The sequence below is a fragment of the Callorhinchus milii genome, unplaced genomic scaffold (genome assembly GCF_018977255.1).
Source record: "Callorhinchus milii isolate IMCB2004 unplaced genomic scaffold, IMCB_Cmil_1.0 Scaffold5, whole genome shotgun sequence".
NCBI lineage: Eukaryota > Metazoa > Chordata > Chondrichthyes > Chimaeriformes > Callorhinchidae > Callorhinchus > Callorhinchus milii.
This window is the reverse complement of record NW_024704746.1, coordinates 3,009,191-3,025,744: the sequence shown is the minus strand read 5'-3', so window position 1 is coordinate 3,025,744 and position 16,554 is coordinate 3,009,191. Positions and strand designations below refer to the sequence as shown.

Sequence of the window (16,554 nt, the reverse complement as noted above, 5' to 3'; positions counted from 1 at the left end):
AAATCAATATCATTGATTAAACACTTCAATGACTTCTGTTCAACGCAACCAAGAGGAAAATACTGCTTGCTTACAACTCCTACTTCACCCCCACTGCTGCTGAAAACCTTGGCCATTTACAGAGAAACTATTTCCTCTGGTGGGGGAATCCAGAATAAGGGGCCATCATCTTAAAATTAAAACTAAGCCATTTAGGAATGAAATTAGGTGGCAGTTGTTTTAACACAAAGGGTAGTGGAAATCAAAAGGCTGTGAATGCTGGATCCATTCATATTTTCAAGACCGACGTGGATAGGTTCGTGTTAGGTCTGAGTTTCAAGAGATTTGGGGCAAAGGAGGGAATTGGATTGAGGTACAGATCAGCCATGATCTTACAGAATGGCAGAACAGGCTAGAGAGTCTGAATCCTGTTCCTATTTTCCATGTCTTTGTCACCTAGAGGATTCTATCCTCGCTCCACCCACTCCGCCTGCAGAAGCCACAAACGATTCTGAATTCTGCACCCGGAGTCATCTCCCATCCGGAGTCATCTCACACCCAGGTCACTCCTCACCAAACCCTGCCAGCTCCCAGAATCTCCAATCAGGTTGGGACACTTGCCCTATTATTTCAAATCTCTCTACAATCACACCCAGAATTTATCCATACAATCTTCTACAGACGTAAATATTCTCCACTCTCTCTACTTCACTAATGGTATTCGAGTCACATCATCTCACCACCCTCTGGAAATTTCCCAAAACTTCGTTGCATTCTTATCTCTCTTTCTACCTTCAAAAACCTCCTAAAAACATAGCTCTTCAACCATACCTTTGGTCAACAAGCTTAAATCTCTCAGTTTGTGTGCATCCCTTCACACATCATTGACTTTGAGCAACGGTGCGGAGCTTAAGCAGCAACTGCTTGTTCCTCTGCAAGCCAATCACGATGGATTGGAGGCATCAGATATACGAACTCGTGTTCACGAACTCGGAATCTGGGTACCGCTTTCCAGCAGCTGTTGCCCCAAGCCTCAGAGTTTCCTCATCAGTTATCCGGCAGACAGTAAAAGTATTGAAAAAGTAGTAATACGTTAGCCAGTGTGCGGCATTAATGCGTGTTACACAAGGCTCCCTTTTTATATTCACTTCTAATCCTTTAGTAATCCTGCTTTATTACACGGAGTCTGTGGCTCAATGCTACTTTGGACATACATAATGCAGCGTCAAACTAGAGGCAATACATTCCACGAATCTCCACAGCCCTCATACAGCCCTCATACTGTCTCTAGACTTGAAAGCTATGCACAAGTGAAACCCACACACACATGAAAATCTTGACGGCACCACCTACCATCAAAAACAACAGAAGCAAAGGCCCACTCTCTCCGCTCAGCAGGATCAATCCTCCTCTGCCCGCCCATCGGCATTCAAGTGTTCTGCCACCCTGCCCCACCCTTTAAAACACAACCCAGTCCCTTTGCCTCCTCTCTTGCATCTTTCAAGCCACGTCTCAAGACCCTCCTTTTTGACCGCGCCTTCGGTCATCCCCCTACCCCTATCCTCCATCCCTCCAGATCCGAACCCCGTGCTTGGTCCAAATCTGACAGTACAGCACCTTGGGACATGCTCCTGACCTTTCTGAACTGGTAGGTAGTGCCAACGTGTTTTAAGTAGTCATTGGGTAGAACTGAAACCGCCTAAATACAATCCTGCTACCCCTCTCCCCTCTCTCTCTCTGCGTAGGTAGTACAGTACAGAGGGCAGTTTGTAAATGTGATTAGACCGAAGGTCGAGAATATATACAGATAAACATCAGAGTAGTAACATATGCTCTTGAAAGTGCATACCTGGAAAGGCAGCTGCATGGTAGGTGGGTTTATGAGACGCCCTGCTCTGCTGGATCTGATTTTATCTGCTGTTTTGCGTAATACAATATTCCAGCCCAGTGCTACCTCCAAAAAACGATAAGCAAAAGCGTAGCCAGAAAGCAGAATGCTGGCCCTTCCTGTTACACCAATCAATGTTCCTACAAAGCCTATTCTTGTTTTGCACTGTTAGAAAGGTCTTCCACCTGTAACTTACTAGTTTATCGCTGTGTTTGCTACAATTTACAGTGAACATTTAAAAAACTTGAAAATGATTGGAAACCCATCAGAGGTTGATTTCTTTTTTTTAAAAAAAGCCACACATTCTATTTTACACATTCTATACCTGTACGGAATTAAAACCGTGCAGTCTGCAGGAAAGATTTTAATGTGTAATATCTTGAAAAGGATTATTACAATAAGGAAAATAATGGACGCCCATGTGTGGTAATACAAGGAAGTAACTGAGTTTATAAGCAGATTGAGAATCTTTCTTTACAACAAGATTACAAGTAGCAACTCATTCAGAGAATGTCAGCAAGGAACAGCCTAAACAACCCATAAAGTCTATATTGATTTTTTTCTCCATAGAGGCCGTGTAGCCTAATCCCTCTCTCCGTTCGCTCTAAAATCCACTCTAAAAACAATGCAAGCATGCGTAATAAGGACTACTTGATATTGATTCAATAAGACGGCGTGTTCAGAATTTCCCTGATCGGCTAATGCATTTTCGCTTAAGTAAAATCTATATGTATTTTGTTAAATGAAATCTGAAACGCGTCGAGACAACAAAATTACATTTGTATAGCGCCTTTCACATCGGGAGGACCTCCCAAGGCGCTGGAGACGTCTCAAAAGATGTGATAAAGCACTATATCAAATGTAAAGATTATTATTAAATGCCTGTTTCAAGCATCTATCAAAAAAGTTGATAGGCAGAGAGTCACAGTCCTGCCACCCTCTGTATAAAGATAATTTATTTTTTAAAGATAAAAGTAACAATTATTATAATCCCAAGACTGTGCTCTCCCAAAAGGTAAGAATGTCTTCTCTAATGTACGCATACCAACATAACCTATTAAAATATTGTGTTCGATTTCAAACCCTTTGTGGGTATAAATCTTAAAGATAATGCTAGCTGAGGATAATACAAGCTGGAGCCGATGAAACACAAGATTCCAGATTTACCAAAAGAGAAAAGGCTGCTCACAGAAGCCATGAATTTCCTGACACGTTGATGAAAAGGTGTTATTGATTTCAAGGCATATAATGAAATGCATATAGATTTTACTTAGCAAAAACGCATCAGCAATTGTCATTCAGTGAAATTCTAGCCAGGTTGCTTATTGAAAAAGCCCTATATCAAAGGAATCATTTTAGCATCATTGTTCTCAAGTAGTCCTTACAGGACAGATCTTTATACGTTTATTCAATTCTCCCCCCTTCAAATTCTTGAAGAACATTTTCAGAAGTAATTGGATATTGGTTTAAAAATCATTCTGGTTTCATTTTCATTTGGAGCAGTGCTGAACCCGAACTAGCAGTCTGTTACAATGGAGGCATCAGAGCATGAAAACATAAAGGCAAGCTGAAGTCATCTTCAAATCCCTCCATGCCGTGGGACCAATCTACCTCTCCGACCTGCTTGCTCCCCCAATCCATTACCCTATGTCTCCGCTCAACCGGCTCCGGCCTCCTCTTGTCTTCTATTCCACATTCAGTGGCCGCACTTTTAGCCTCTACACCCCGAAACTCTGGAACATTCTCCCTCAATCACTCAGTAATAGCTCCCTCCTTCCTCATCTTCAGGACGCGCCTGAAGACCTTCCTTTTCGACTGTGCCTACGGAAACCTCCCCCCACCTCTGGCTCGGCATTGTGCTGCACCACTGTGAAGTGCTCTAGTACTCTACCATGCGTGAGTGGTGCTATGTAAATGCAAGTCGTTGTTATCAATTAGATTAGGAAAGAAAAGGTCGACTTTTTAGAGAACCTCCAAAAAATGCATAAATCCTAAAAGGACTAATCGACTGACACGTTTCGACCATCAGAACTTCAACTGACAAGTTTTGGGATTGTTTAAAAAAATCTATGTACACAGTATACACAATGCACCAATTTTTGCATACAGGGAGGTTAATTGCATAATGTAGGCATGATTTTGCATCAACTGATCTCGGTACAATTACCTTTGTTCTAGGCAAATACGAAAGCCATTCTGCACACAGCAAGGTCCCACAAACAGCCATGAAGTCAATGACCAATGGCTCTCTGCCCAGCTGCTGGCTAAGACACCAGGAAAAACTAATGCTGACAGATCTTTAACTCAAAACGTTTGGGTCCAAAGGCCAACGTATTACTGAATGACTCAAACACTGTAGAATCGCGCCATTCAGCCCATCACTTGCCCCACTCCTCGGCTCTTATCCCATAGCCCTGCAAATGTTTCCTTTTCAAGTACATATCCAATTCTCTTTTGAAAGTTACTATCGAATCTGGCTCCAACAACCTTTCAGGCAGTGAGAATCATTGGTTAGTTTTCATTCATTCCACAGGTGAGGCTGGCAAAATAAAAACAGCAATATACCTAAGTGAAGAGACAAGAGCACAGGTACTTCATATAAACTAAAATTAGCCTGTTAGAGCTACCATACAAATAGCCCTGGGTACAGATTTAACAAGCCAAGTTTCATGTCACACTAATGTGTAAATATTCCTTTCTACATTGAATAGTATGCATAAATTTCACAACTGTCCTCAGTTAGGTCCTCTCAGCAACTAATTGCAACATAAAACCAAAGAAAACTTCTTGAGGAGTGTTGAAAGATTCAGCAACAATACACGCGGTGCTCATGTGGAACACAGTAGCCCATCCCAGAATTTAAAAGTTGTATCTGTGACTTCATCACTCAGAAAATCCCACAAAAATCTAACTCCAACCAAGATTGCAGCATTTATTTAAAATAAAATGTGTGACATGAGTTATTTCTAAGCAATAATCTCACTTTGAGATTCATGTTAATTACAACCGCTTGAGCTACACTCCTTAGTTTAGGAAGTCATCTGAAATCCTTAGATGAGGGCTGTGGGTTCAAGTTCCAATTCAGGCTTGAGCTCACACTTCAGGCTTGAGCTCACACTTCAGGCTTGAGCTCACACTTCAGGCTTGAGCTCAGTTGAAGCTCATTTATGAGGGTTCAGGGACTGATATTGATAAGCGAGGCACATGGGAGCCAGTCTGTTTACAGGTGAAAGGTCTTAATATGCAGTACGCTTCATATAATTTCAAAGAAAAATATCATAAGGAAAACAAATCTACCCCTTCAACTCAGCCTGCTGCAAGTCTCTCACCTTCTCTATCGGGGGCTAAGCTTTCAAGCACTATCCCACACCCCCTCCGCCCCACCCACCTGCAACTCTCTCTGCAACTTGCAAAATCCCTTTGCCTCACAACTTCGCTCACACCTTCAAAATCCTTCTTAAAACCATCTTTTGTTATTCTTTCATCTTAAAATCCTTTCCACTTTGCTCTGTGCAATGTCTTAGATAAAAACATTGAGACATTATGCTATGTGAAAGACAAGTTGTCAAACTGCACGTAATAAAAAACACATTGCAGGTCTCATCTCTTCACTCTATCTTTGATAATTTCCTAGTTGCAAAATAAAAACAAACACTTGACCTGCAAAATATGTTCTCCTGAAAATATTAACTTCCAGGGCAGATTATAAACTGACAAAAACAGTTTTTTGTCTCAACAACGTGATGATAATAATAATACTTAAATTTGATATAGCGCCTTATCATGTCTCTAACATGTCTTAAAGCGCTTTACACAATATAGTGTAAAATTAATTGACTGTATATTTTGTAGGCAAAACACAGCAGCCAATTGCACTCAGCAGTTATCTCCCAAACAGTCCTGGATTGAGTGACCACATTATTATTATTATTTTAAAGGAATTATTACCCCACAAAAAACTGATCCACAAATCGACTAACAACCAGGTTCCTACTTACTGCTAGTAAACAGAGCCATGCAGAGTAAGTAAAGTTGCCTAACGTTTCACCCTGGCCGGGACTCAAACCCAAGTCCTCTCACTTGTGAGACAATAAAGCGCTATATCGAAGTTTTATTATGATTAACAATATTCAACACAAGAGGCAAAAGAAATATAGCATTCAAGGGTTTTAATACTGAAAACACATCAATAAGCAAATCCAGTTTATTTCTATATTGATTTCTTCAGATAGCAGTCCGGCAGTCTGAGCAAAAATGCAAAACAATGGATCATACAATTCATAACTAGGTAAGCTAAAAATTGTGCACACATTTTTTGTTGCAGCTGTGTATGTTTGTCACAAGATACGGATGCACAACACAGGCCATTCAAGTCATGAACAAAACAGGTCATAGACATGGCAGCTTAATTCTTACAAGTACCCATATCAGAACACAATCTAATGAAACCTTGCAGTTTTTTTAAAAAAACAAATTCTTCCTTCTTCACAATTCTGATGACAAGTGTCCCCGCTACAATAATCAGAAATAAAATAATAAGCCAGAGTTTGTAAAATCAATTTGGAATGCTTTTGCTAAATATTTTACAATTAATTATGTAAAAATAGTCACATTTTGGCTATCTGCTATGTGGTCCACATTACAGCCACATGAAAATAATACAGTATTAGAAATCTAAACACAGGAGGTTATCTCTCCACAGTGGAGAGATAAGGTCTAATCCATTTCCCGGTTTCACTATACAAACCTCTTATCTTCATTCCTCATATGCTTATGTTATTCCCTTTTAAATGACGCAACTGATTTGGTTTCAAGAGCTACTTGTGATAATGCTTCTACATCTTGATACATTAACTGTGCAAAGAAAATCCTAACCTCACACTTTAGCAATAATTGTGAGTTTACTACCATAACTCCAGTAAATAAATCTTACACTTAATATTCCATATCGGAGGAAATAAAGCACTTCATAGGATTCACTCTAAATTGTAGTGAGTGTGTATTTTGCAGATGAACATGGCAGGCGATTGCACTCAGTATCGGTATCACCTATTAATATTCCTCGAGTGCTTCACTGATCATAGAATTCACATACTACTTAAAAGGTCACAAAATGCAGTTACTGGTATGTGACTGTGGATGATGGATTTCCTATAACCATTGAACTGGAATTCTACTTCATCTCGCTCAGATCCCAACAGTTCAGTGTATCCTTTAATTCACTTCTGCCTGTTACTTTTAGCACTTTACTATATTATTGTATGGCTGTTATGCACAAAAGAGTGCATAAATATACATCTATAGCATCCATGTTGTGCTTTGAAATGCAAAACCAATTTTCTAACTGGAATTCAGTCTTTAATGTTAAAAGCTCTTTAAAAATAACCTCCACAAAAGATAGCTAGATCAAGCAATCTCTCAATGTTCAAAAGCCTGATGCTTTTTGGGTCTGTCACTCGTACCATATTTAAAAAGATAATCTGGCACCAATTAAATATCGTCCATGTAAATAGTTCAATCAATGATCACGAGTCATTATTCCAACAGAGATTCCCAATCGTCATTAGCAGATAACTTCACTCACAATGGAACCTTTGATGTGTAGATTCAGATACCAGTATAGATTTTGATAGTTAAACATCACAACATAAATTCCTGATTGAACAATCAAACACCTCAGCCTAATTATTCGAGGTAAATTAATAACCCAGAATATTAAACCACCAAGGTGCAATGCAGTAGATTTGTCAATTGTAATAACTCATGCAAAACTTAGATTAATACAGCTCAGAAAATTTAGAACCATTTATTTCCATTACTATTCTTCATTCTCCTTCCATCAGATAGAAAGAATGACTAAAATTATCAGCTGCAAAAGCAGTACCTTATTTCAATAATGCCAGTAATTCCGTCAGTCAGTCCATACATGAATAGGCATAGAGGTAAAATGTTAACACTGCAGATCAAATTCAAATTCTCAGCCAAAACCTTTAAACCACAAAAGTGTCAACACTGTATTTTGTTCTAGTCTGCTCAAACTATATTATAAATCCATTTGCAATCCCTTTGTAAAATCTAAAGGTGACCAAAATCAGAGTATTGTAAATTAACAAAATGGAGTAACAAGCAAATGCAAAAAAAAATAAATCTGAACTACAACCAAGTACTAGTTAGGAACCATTAACTCAATATGAAAGGAAGGGATTATAGTAACAGAAAATTTGAACAAGCAGAAGCAATTTTAGCTCATTATATCTGTGGCAATGCTACTTCTGTCCATACTGTTAATAGAATAAATCAAGACAATGTTGGGGATATTATTGCATACTCCTGGGAAATCACTTATTACATCTTGTATCAGCAATACTGTGTGTGCAATTGGCTGCCACATTTTGCCCACAAAACACAGACCGTACACTTTACAGTATATTTTGTGAAGCGCTTTGAGACACCTCAATGACATGATGAGGCGCTATATCAAATACGAGAATTAACCAACAACTGGCAGTGTTTCAGCACCATCATGTAAAATAACACCTCGGAGCGTTTTACAGTGACAGTGTTGGGACACCAAGGGGGGGGGGGGGGGGAGTGGGGAATGCAGAGGAAGTAGCCTGTCTGCGAAAAAGTAGGATTTGAGACAGGATTACATTTTAAAGAAACGACTGTGCACGTTAAAGCCTTTTTCTCTACAGAATCAGTGAGAATGTGTATATGTCAGGGAAATTGAGCAATATGGAGCTCCCAATTCCTATACAGAAAAAAGCAAGGAGAATTCACAGCCCCACCCGATCTATAGGACTTCCAACTCCCAAAGCATCTTTCACGTACTGTGCACAATTGGCTGCCGCATTTCGCCCACAAAACAGTCAATTCACTTTATAGTACATTCGGTGCTTTGAGATGTCTCAAACACATGATAAGGCACTGTATCATATGCAAGGATTATTATTATTATGTAACACAGTGGCTTAGAGGGCTTTACAGAAGAGTGGAAGCCTGAGTAAGGACGGGGAAATGGGTTAGGAGGACTAGATGACTATCGTATGGTCAAAGTAATACATTTTTAGAAAGGTTCTGGAAGCAAAGAGTGTGACGTGGGATCATTTTGGGATAGTGTTCCAGAGTGAGGAAAAGTGGTTAAAAGCTACTCTCCGGAACTTAGATCCTGGATCCATTCAAGCTTTCAAAACTGAAGTGGATAGATATTTGTTAAGTCAGGGTATCAAGGGTTATGAGGCAAGGGCCCCATTGGATTGGATTTGAGGTACAGATCAGCTATGATCTTATAGGATGACGGAATGGGCCTTGAGGGGCTGAATGGCTTAGTCCTGTTCCTATGCTCAAAGAACGTAGAAGTTTAGTGTTGTAACAGTAACACCTGACTTGTTAATGTTCAGTATGAACACTGGGTGCCAAAGTATTCCGTTTTGTTACTCAGGAGTCCCTATTCACCACTTAAAATTCTGAACATTCAGGAAGCACATCTATAACTTTGTAGATAAAACATCCGTAACCAAAATCAACAGAATACAATGTATTAATTCGAGTTGTGCATAAACTCGTCCCCTTAGAATCAAATTACCGTGAACTTTCAAAAAAAAGTTTTATTTCTGCTTTGTTTGACGAACAATATGCACTAATCATAGCTTCTGTAAAAATACCCAATTGCATGAGTCCAACAAAGTATCAGGAACTCTGAATGTACAATTATGCCTAAAGGCATATCATTTGTCCACCAAATTTTCCAAAACAAGCAGTGTTGCTTCCAAAAATACTAACTCGTATTGCAAAAGAATTTTAAGAGACAGTAATAAAATAAATCCCTCAACTTCTAAATAAATTTATGAAACAATATATGTAATTTGCATGAATACACATTATACAGCCTGTCCTAGTTATAGTACATCTTGGTATAGCACATGTTCACCAGCAGCACTGTGAGACATGATCCTAAGTGAAGGGTGCATTATAATTGCAGGTTGTTTTTTTCAACTTAGAAACTTAAACACAGAATGTTTGTGCATTTTTTTTGTTTAGCAATCAAAATTCCCCCAAAATGTTATATTCCAGGTTAGAATATGCAAAAGGAAACTGTATTGAATGCATCAAGATACTGTACTTACTAAGAGGAGCACTGTCACAGAGTAATGTTCAGATACCTTCTTTAATCCTGCTCAATTGTACTAAAAGCATTTTGATAGAACATACCAAATGTTATATATTTTCCACAATCAAATCTTCACGAGTCACATGTGGTTAAAAGAGCAGTCCTACGAATTCATCCTTAATTCATTCTTTAACTACACAATATACTCCTCTTTAGATAGTCACGTTATTCCTAAGGAGTCTCACTTGCACACAAAAAAACTTTGATACTTTCGGCATTTTGCAAATCACATGCTAGTAGCCACCCTATTAAACAGTTCTGCAACTGGAGAGGTTTATTGCAGGCGCAGACAAACTTTATATTACAATATTTATAATAATACATGCAAACAATCCTTACAAGTATGCAGTTATCAAAATAAATAGGTATGGCTGCAACTTACATTGCAGTGGAGCAGAGAACAGCTTTTAGTGACACCCTAATAAAGTGAAGCAGCAAACAGCTTTTAGTAAGTTACATCCTAATAATTCAGCAATGAGAGTTTGACAGCTGTGTTTAGATTGGAGCACTCTGTGGAGAACTAAAAATAGAAAGAATCACAATAAGAGTACAGCTTGAGGCTTTCAGAGCTGTCAAAAGTACTCACCTTTGTGTCCAAGCATCACAGCAAGATGTAAAGGTGTGTTTCCTAAAAAAGATGAAATACACAGAGATTCAAACCATCTAATCACAGAACTAGTATTACACGCATCAGTTACATTACCAAATTGTCTGGTTATTTGTGATTTTCCTAATGGAAAATTAGACCTAATTAAATGTGGCAGAACAGTGACAAAGATCCTTTTCTTATTCTACACTTTAAATGGCAATTTTCAAGATAGTCCACTGATCTTTTCATTGAAATAAGTATATTACACAAATTGGAATCTGCAGTTCCAGTAATGGTAATGGTAACTGAAAAAAGTTAATTGAAAAAAAATTATAATGGTTGCAAAACCCTCAAACAAAACTAGGTACTTCACATTGCACGCCAATCCTCAGCTCACAAAAGTACCCACCTTGACTTTAAACAAAAAACATCCTTTTGAAAGGGTGTTCTTCTAATCAAATGTTTTTGTTTAATTAAATGACTGCAAGACACAAACGAGACAGTACTCAGACTTTTCCAAGGCACATGTTGGGCAAAAAAAATTGGTCTCTCAATCAGTGCGTAATTTGCTGCTATGTTTCGCCCAGAAAATATAAAGCCAATTAATTTTAATATTGTGTGAAGCTCTTTGCGATGTCTCAACAATGTGATAAGGAGCTATATCAAATAAGGATTATTATTATTATAAAACTGGGTTCAGTTTCTGTAAATCTGGATTTTAATTAGGACCAATATTACTTTTCCATACTGGGAATGTTGATGGTTAGCAGTGATTCTCCACATACTTTTTTAATAAAGATACAAATATAAATAGTCACAACTACCACTTGTGACTAACACTTGCATTGAACTGAATAGATTAAAAACAACTGCAAACATGCAAGCATTATACAATGCAAATGCCAGCAAAGTAACAGAGGCCTGATGTATCACCTATTTTGTTTTAAATTTAGCATTGTATAGAAATGAGCAAAATTCAGTCTTAATTTGGAAACAACTTTTTCGCAACTCTTAAAAACAGCTTCTGAATTAAAAGTGAATTGGTTTTACAGGCTACGAAGAGGTGGAAATTCAAGCCTCTGATCTCTTTGGACTAAAATGAATCTCAGCATCAGGCTGCTAGAAAATAATCAAAGTTAAGCACCAATATACACTGTGGAGAAAAAGACTACGTCAAATGCAATATCTTTCATTGTTCTTTTTGGATTGCTGGAGGAAGCTGTAAAATGCTTGTGTGCGCAATACTGCAAATGAAAAATTTCCCAAAATGTGTATTCGCAGTTCGATATGTCGATCAACATTTTACCCTATTTCACTGATATCTAGAAAAATGCTGAGTAGATAGCATCAGCTAATAACTAAGAATATTAAAATTGATTTTTACTCTATTAATGACAATGATCGATGAATTAGTTACTTTAGTTTGGTTATTTAGTTTAGATGAATGTCAGTGAAAACTCCCAATTTGCTCTCAGTTCCCCCTGTTCTGAACATTTACAAATGCACCACCAGATCACTTATCACTATGTTTATTCAGTGGGTTCATGCTCAAAAATCGATTCAGTGCTTCTCAGAACAAATCAAACCATTTTTGTGTTCTATAGATTAAAAACATACCTGGATACTATATGGAAGATTATAGATTCATCAGTTTACATGGCTCCCCCAAGAAAAAAAATGACTTCCCCACTTAGGCGGGACACAAGATCATATCATCTTTTCAAAAAATAAATCACAGTACCCTTTGGGGATGAGAAGGAGGAAATTCCTCAAGTCTTAACTCGTGGGAAAATACTGTAGTGCACTGAATTTGTTCACTTTTTCAAAAAAAGTCAAAACTGTATTTAGGAAAAAATACATCATTCTCTAAATAGAATAGACAATGCAAAGAACAAGACATTTTCAAGACAGATTGATCCAAACTGGATTTAGGCTCTCCTTCATCTTGGGAGATGAGGTTGTTGGTTGAAGTACAGTGAACTCCTGAAAGCTCGACCCTGGCTTAACTTGTCACTATGCTACATTAAGTCATCATGCTGTCAATATCCTGGCCACATTTATTTGTTTATGTGTTCATAATATGCCTAACTCGCCACTCTGGATAACCTGTCACTGAGTTCTTTTCCTTTGGCGTGACAGGCAATCAGGAGTTAATACTATAATTCCACGCACTCCTACCCAACTAATAATCAAAGTCAATGGGATGTATCTAATTAGTGTATTATCTAGATAGATAATGTAGTATCTAATCATAATTAGTTCTGGTTGCCTTTGCAACAAGATTCAAAATACTATTCAAGTGGTTACACTTCTTACAACCAAATATTCCAAGCCATTGTTTAAATTCGAAACACATGCCCACAGTGTTACGTCCACCAGTACAATTTGGAGAATGGATTGGAAATACTGAGGATTAAATAATGTTCTACTTTAAAACATCAAAGTATAATTAATTGAAAGCAGTCTCGCTTGTCATAGTCGTTGCCAAACCATTTTCCTTTATGCCAGTTGCAGTACACCATCTATTGATCTATATGGACCACATACAGTAAGCCTTTTAATTAGCTTTGAAAAAAGTGTGTTAATTCTGAAGTTCAACAGGTATATAGCGCCTTTGAAGTTTACAGTTATATCTGGAAAATGTTGGGACTATGTTAGCATGTGTCTTTAATTTTTTCCACATTTTTTTCCTCTCTTTCTCTCTCCCCGCAAGCATTTTTATTTTCATTTTCCTTCTACTGGGAAGGAGTCAATTTTATGAATTTGGGGTGAGGTGATAACTTTGTTGATAATAAATCAACAAAAAAAAATACAGTACCTATCAAGAATGGCCATCCAAGGTTTTTTAAAAAATAACCAAGCTAATTATTAACAAGGATAAAAAAAAATCCCAAAGGAATGAAAAACACAAGTCGATTAGATGCAACAAGTTTGGCCTTCACATTTGTATTCGAGTCCCAGGACACCAACCGTCAATGGTCCCATCAACAGAATGGCGCCTATACACACACACACACGCCGACAACAACGTGAACTAATACAAAACATCTTACATGACTCAAGTGCCTTTACAAAACAAACCGAGCAAAACCAATATGAATGTTCTTATACTGGCAAACGCGATAGCTATTCGGATGCCAACAGGGTCCCATTTACAGCGAGGCGCGTATAGAAACAGGAGTAGGCCATTCAGCCCCTCGAGCCTGTTCCACCATCTATAGGATCAGGGCTGATCTGTACCACAAGTCCAATTACCCGGTATCCCTTAATACGCTTGACCTAACAAATGTCCTATCCACCACAGTCTTCAAGAGATCAGCGTCTACAGCCTTTTGGGGGATGAGAGTTCCAGCCCTTTACATTAGTGTGAATTTGACCAGGCGAACGGGAGGAAGGGAGAGGGGATGAATTTGGGGATGAATTGTCGTGGACAGAATAACCAGGAGAAAAGCTCCATTGCTTCACTGAAGCAGGAGGCTGGGGATACATACAGGAGTTGCTTTTCCATCCATCTGACAGAGACAGACACAGACAGACAGACGCAGACAGACAGAGACAGACAGACAGACGCGAGCTTCATGTAGGTCCACCAGACACACTCGGGACTGACTCACTCACCGTGGAGATCTTTCTGAGCTATGTTGCGAGTCCTTATCAAAGACGACAACCTGCGGATATCGCCTTTGAAGACGCACTCGTGCACCGGGAAATCCTCGCTCCTGGCGGGGGGCGCGTCGGTGCCGAAGGCCGGGCTGCTCTGCAGCTGCTGCGGCTGTGGCTGCGACGGGCTCTTGATCAGCTTGTGGTTGGGGAAGAGCTTGGTTCGGTTTTTAGTCCTGCCCGCCTCCTCGTCCTGCTCCGTCTCGGCCTCCTCTTTGCTCAGCCTGTGCTCCCTGCGCACCGAGCGGCAGTTGGCGACCCTCTCCGCCTTCTCTCCTGTCATGTTGATGGTGGTGATGGGGGCGACGGCGGCGGCGTTGAGGCCGCCTGGGACCTCGGGCAAACTCGGAGCTCGACGACGTTAGCACCTCGACAGCCACCACCGCCGCACAACGACATGTAGCGCCAGTCAAACACGGGGCTGGGAGGCTGCGGTAACATAGGAATTAGACAGTAAGGGGGGGAGGAAACCCACTCGCGGCCTACGGAGGGAGGGAGGGAGGGAGGGGAGAAGGGGGTGAAGGAAAAGGGGATGCTTTGAGGTAAAAAAAAATGGATTTAGAGTATTGTTTTCCTTTCAAAAAAAACGAGAAAGTTTTGTGCAGTAAACGTTAAATAAAGCCGGAGTGCAAGTGAACCGGAGCGTCCGGTAGAGTCGTCTGGCGCCACTATCTCATTCGGCAATGTCCCCCTCCCAGCCGAGTGCACTTCAAACCGCCGCCATTTTGTTTGACCCTCTCTCTCTCTTCCCCCCCCCCCGGCCCTCTCCCAAGTATCGCGAGGTTTCGGTGATGAGCGCGCTGTTGTGTGACTTGCGCCTGCGCAGGAAGTCTCACTCGCGCTCTCTCGTGCTCTCTGTGACTTGCGCCTGCGCAGGAAGTCTCACTCGCGCGCTCTGACTTGCGCCTGCGCAGTAAGTCTCACTCGCGCGCTGTGATTTGCGCCTGCGCAATAAGTCTCACTCGCGCTCTCTCGCGCTCTCCGTGACGAGCACCTACGCAGTGAGTCTCTCTGGCTGGCTCTCTAGGACTAGCGCCTGCGCAGTGAGTCGCTCTCGCGCGCGCTCTCTCTCCGCCTCTCTCGCTCGCGAGTTATCGCGAGATTTCTTTAAAAATAGATAATCTTATCAGATCCAAGAGAAACCCCGAAATCTCGAGCCGTCCGCCTCGTGCGCGCGCACGCCCCCAACTTGGAAGAAGGGAAAGGGGGAGGGAGGGGGGGAAAGAAGAAAAAAAACAACTCTGGCGATGTTTGGCTCCGATCTCCCTCTCTCCTCTCCCCCCCCTCCCCCCCCCCCTCCACTTCATACTGTCAGTTGTGACGCCCGATTGTCGCGTGGCGCCGTCGCCCTGGCAACAGGCCCCGCCTCCTCCCTCCCAACCGTCAACTGGCGGTGGGCGGGATTGGGGGGCGGTTTTCACTCCCAATCGGGCGGGTTGTTTTTTTGGAGGCGCCGCGCGCGAATGACGTGAGTCACGCACCGGCCGCGGGGAGGGGGGTGGGAGGGGCAACCCCAAACCCGCCCGATTGGGCGTGAGCCACGCGCCAGAGCGACCCAAAAAATACACAAATACAAGGATTATTATTGATGAATAATCACACACATTCTCACCCGCACTCAGCTCCGCGCCCCCATCCTGTCACAGACTCTCGCGCTAGTGTTTAACTCCCTCCATTCCTCACCCCTCACCCCCCTCACCCCCCCTCCCCTCACCCCCCTCCCCTCACCCCCCCCTCCCCTCACCCCCCCCTCCCCTCACCCCCCCCTCCCCCTCACCCCCCCCCCTCCCCCCCCCCCCCCCCCTCCCCTCACCCCCCCTCCCCCTCACCCCCCCTCCCCCTCACCCCCCCTCCCCTCACCCCCTCCCCTCACCCCCCCCCCCTCCCCCTCCCCTCACCCCCCCCCCCCCCCCCTCACCCCCCCCTCCCCTCACCCCCCCCCCCCCCCCCCCCCCCCCCTCCCCTCACCCCCCCTCCCCTCACCCCCCCTCCCCTCACCCCCCCCTCCCCTCACCCCCCCCTCCCCTCACCCCCCCCCCCCCCCCCCCCTCCCTCACCCCCCCCTCCCCTCACCCCCCCCTCCCTTCACCCTCACCCCCCCCCCCCCCCCCCAGCTGGCACCACACACCGAGCTGCCCACCTCCCTCCCGCCCCCCTCGCGCCCCCCCTCGCCCCTCTTTCTCCATCTTCGGGTCCTCTTCACCCTCTTCTTCGACCGCCCCCGCAGTCACCTTCCCCTCCCCCTCCCCCCCCCCCTCCCCCTCCCCC

General features: G+C 42.1%; 1 protein-coding gene across 3 annotated transcripts in view; it reads right to left on the bottom strand.

Moving 5' to 3' along the window:
• ankrd13c (ankyrin repeat domain 13C) overlaps positions 1-14,799 on the bottom strand; it is a 34,246-nt gene extending 19,447 nt beyond the window's left edge. For 2 of the 3 annotated variants that reach the window (XM_007909441.2, XM_042335805.1), the window contains exons 1-2: positions 14,245-14,799; positions 10,624-10,665 (exon numbers count right to left, since the gene is read on the bottom strand). In XM_007909441.2, the coding sequence (XP_007907632.1) occupies positions 10,624-10,665; positions 14,245-14,569 (367 nt within the window). In that variant the 5' untranslated portion in view covers positions 14,570-14,799. Of the gene's footprint in view, positions 1-1,332; positions 1,447-10,623; positions 10,666-14,244 lie in introns of those variants that run through there. The other variant, XM_007909442.2, reaches the window with a different exon arrangement.
• Positions 14,800-16,554: the final 1,755 nt, after the last annotated feature.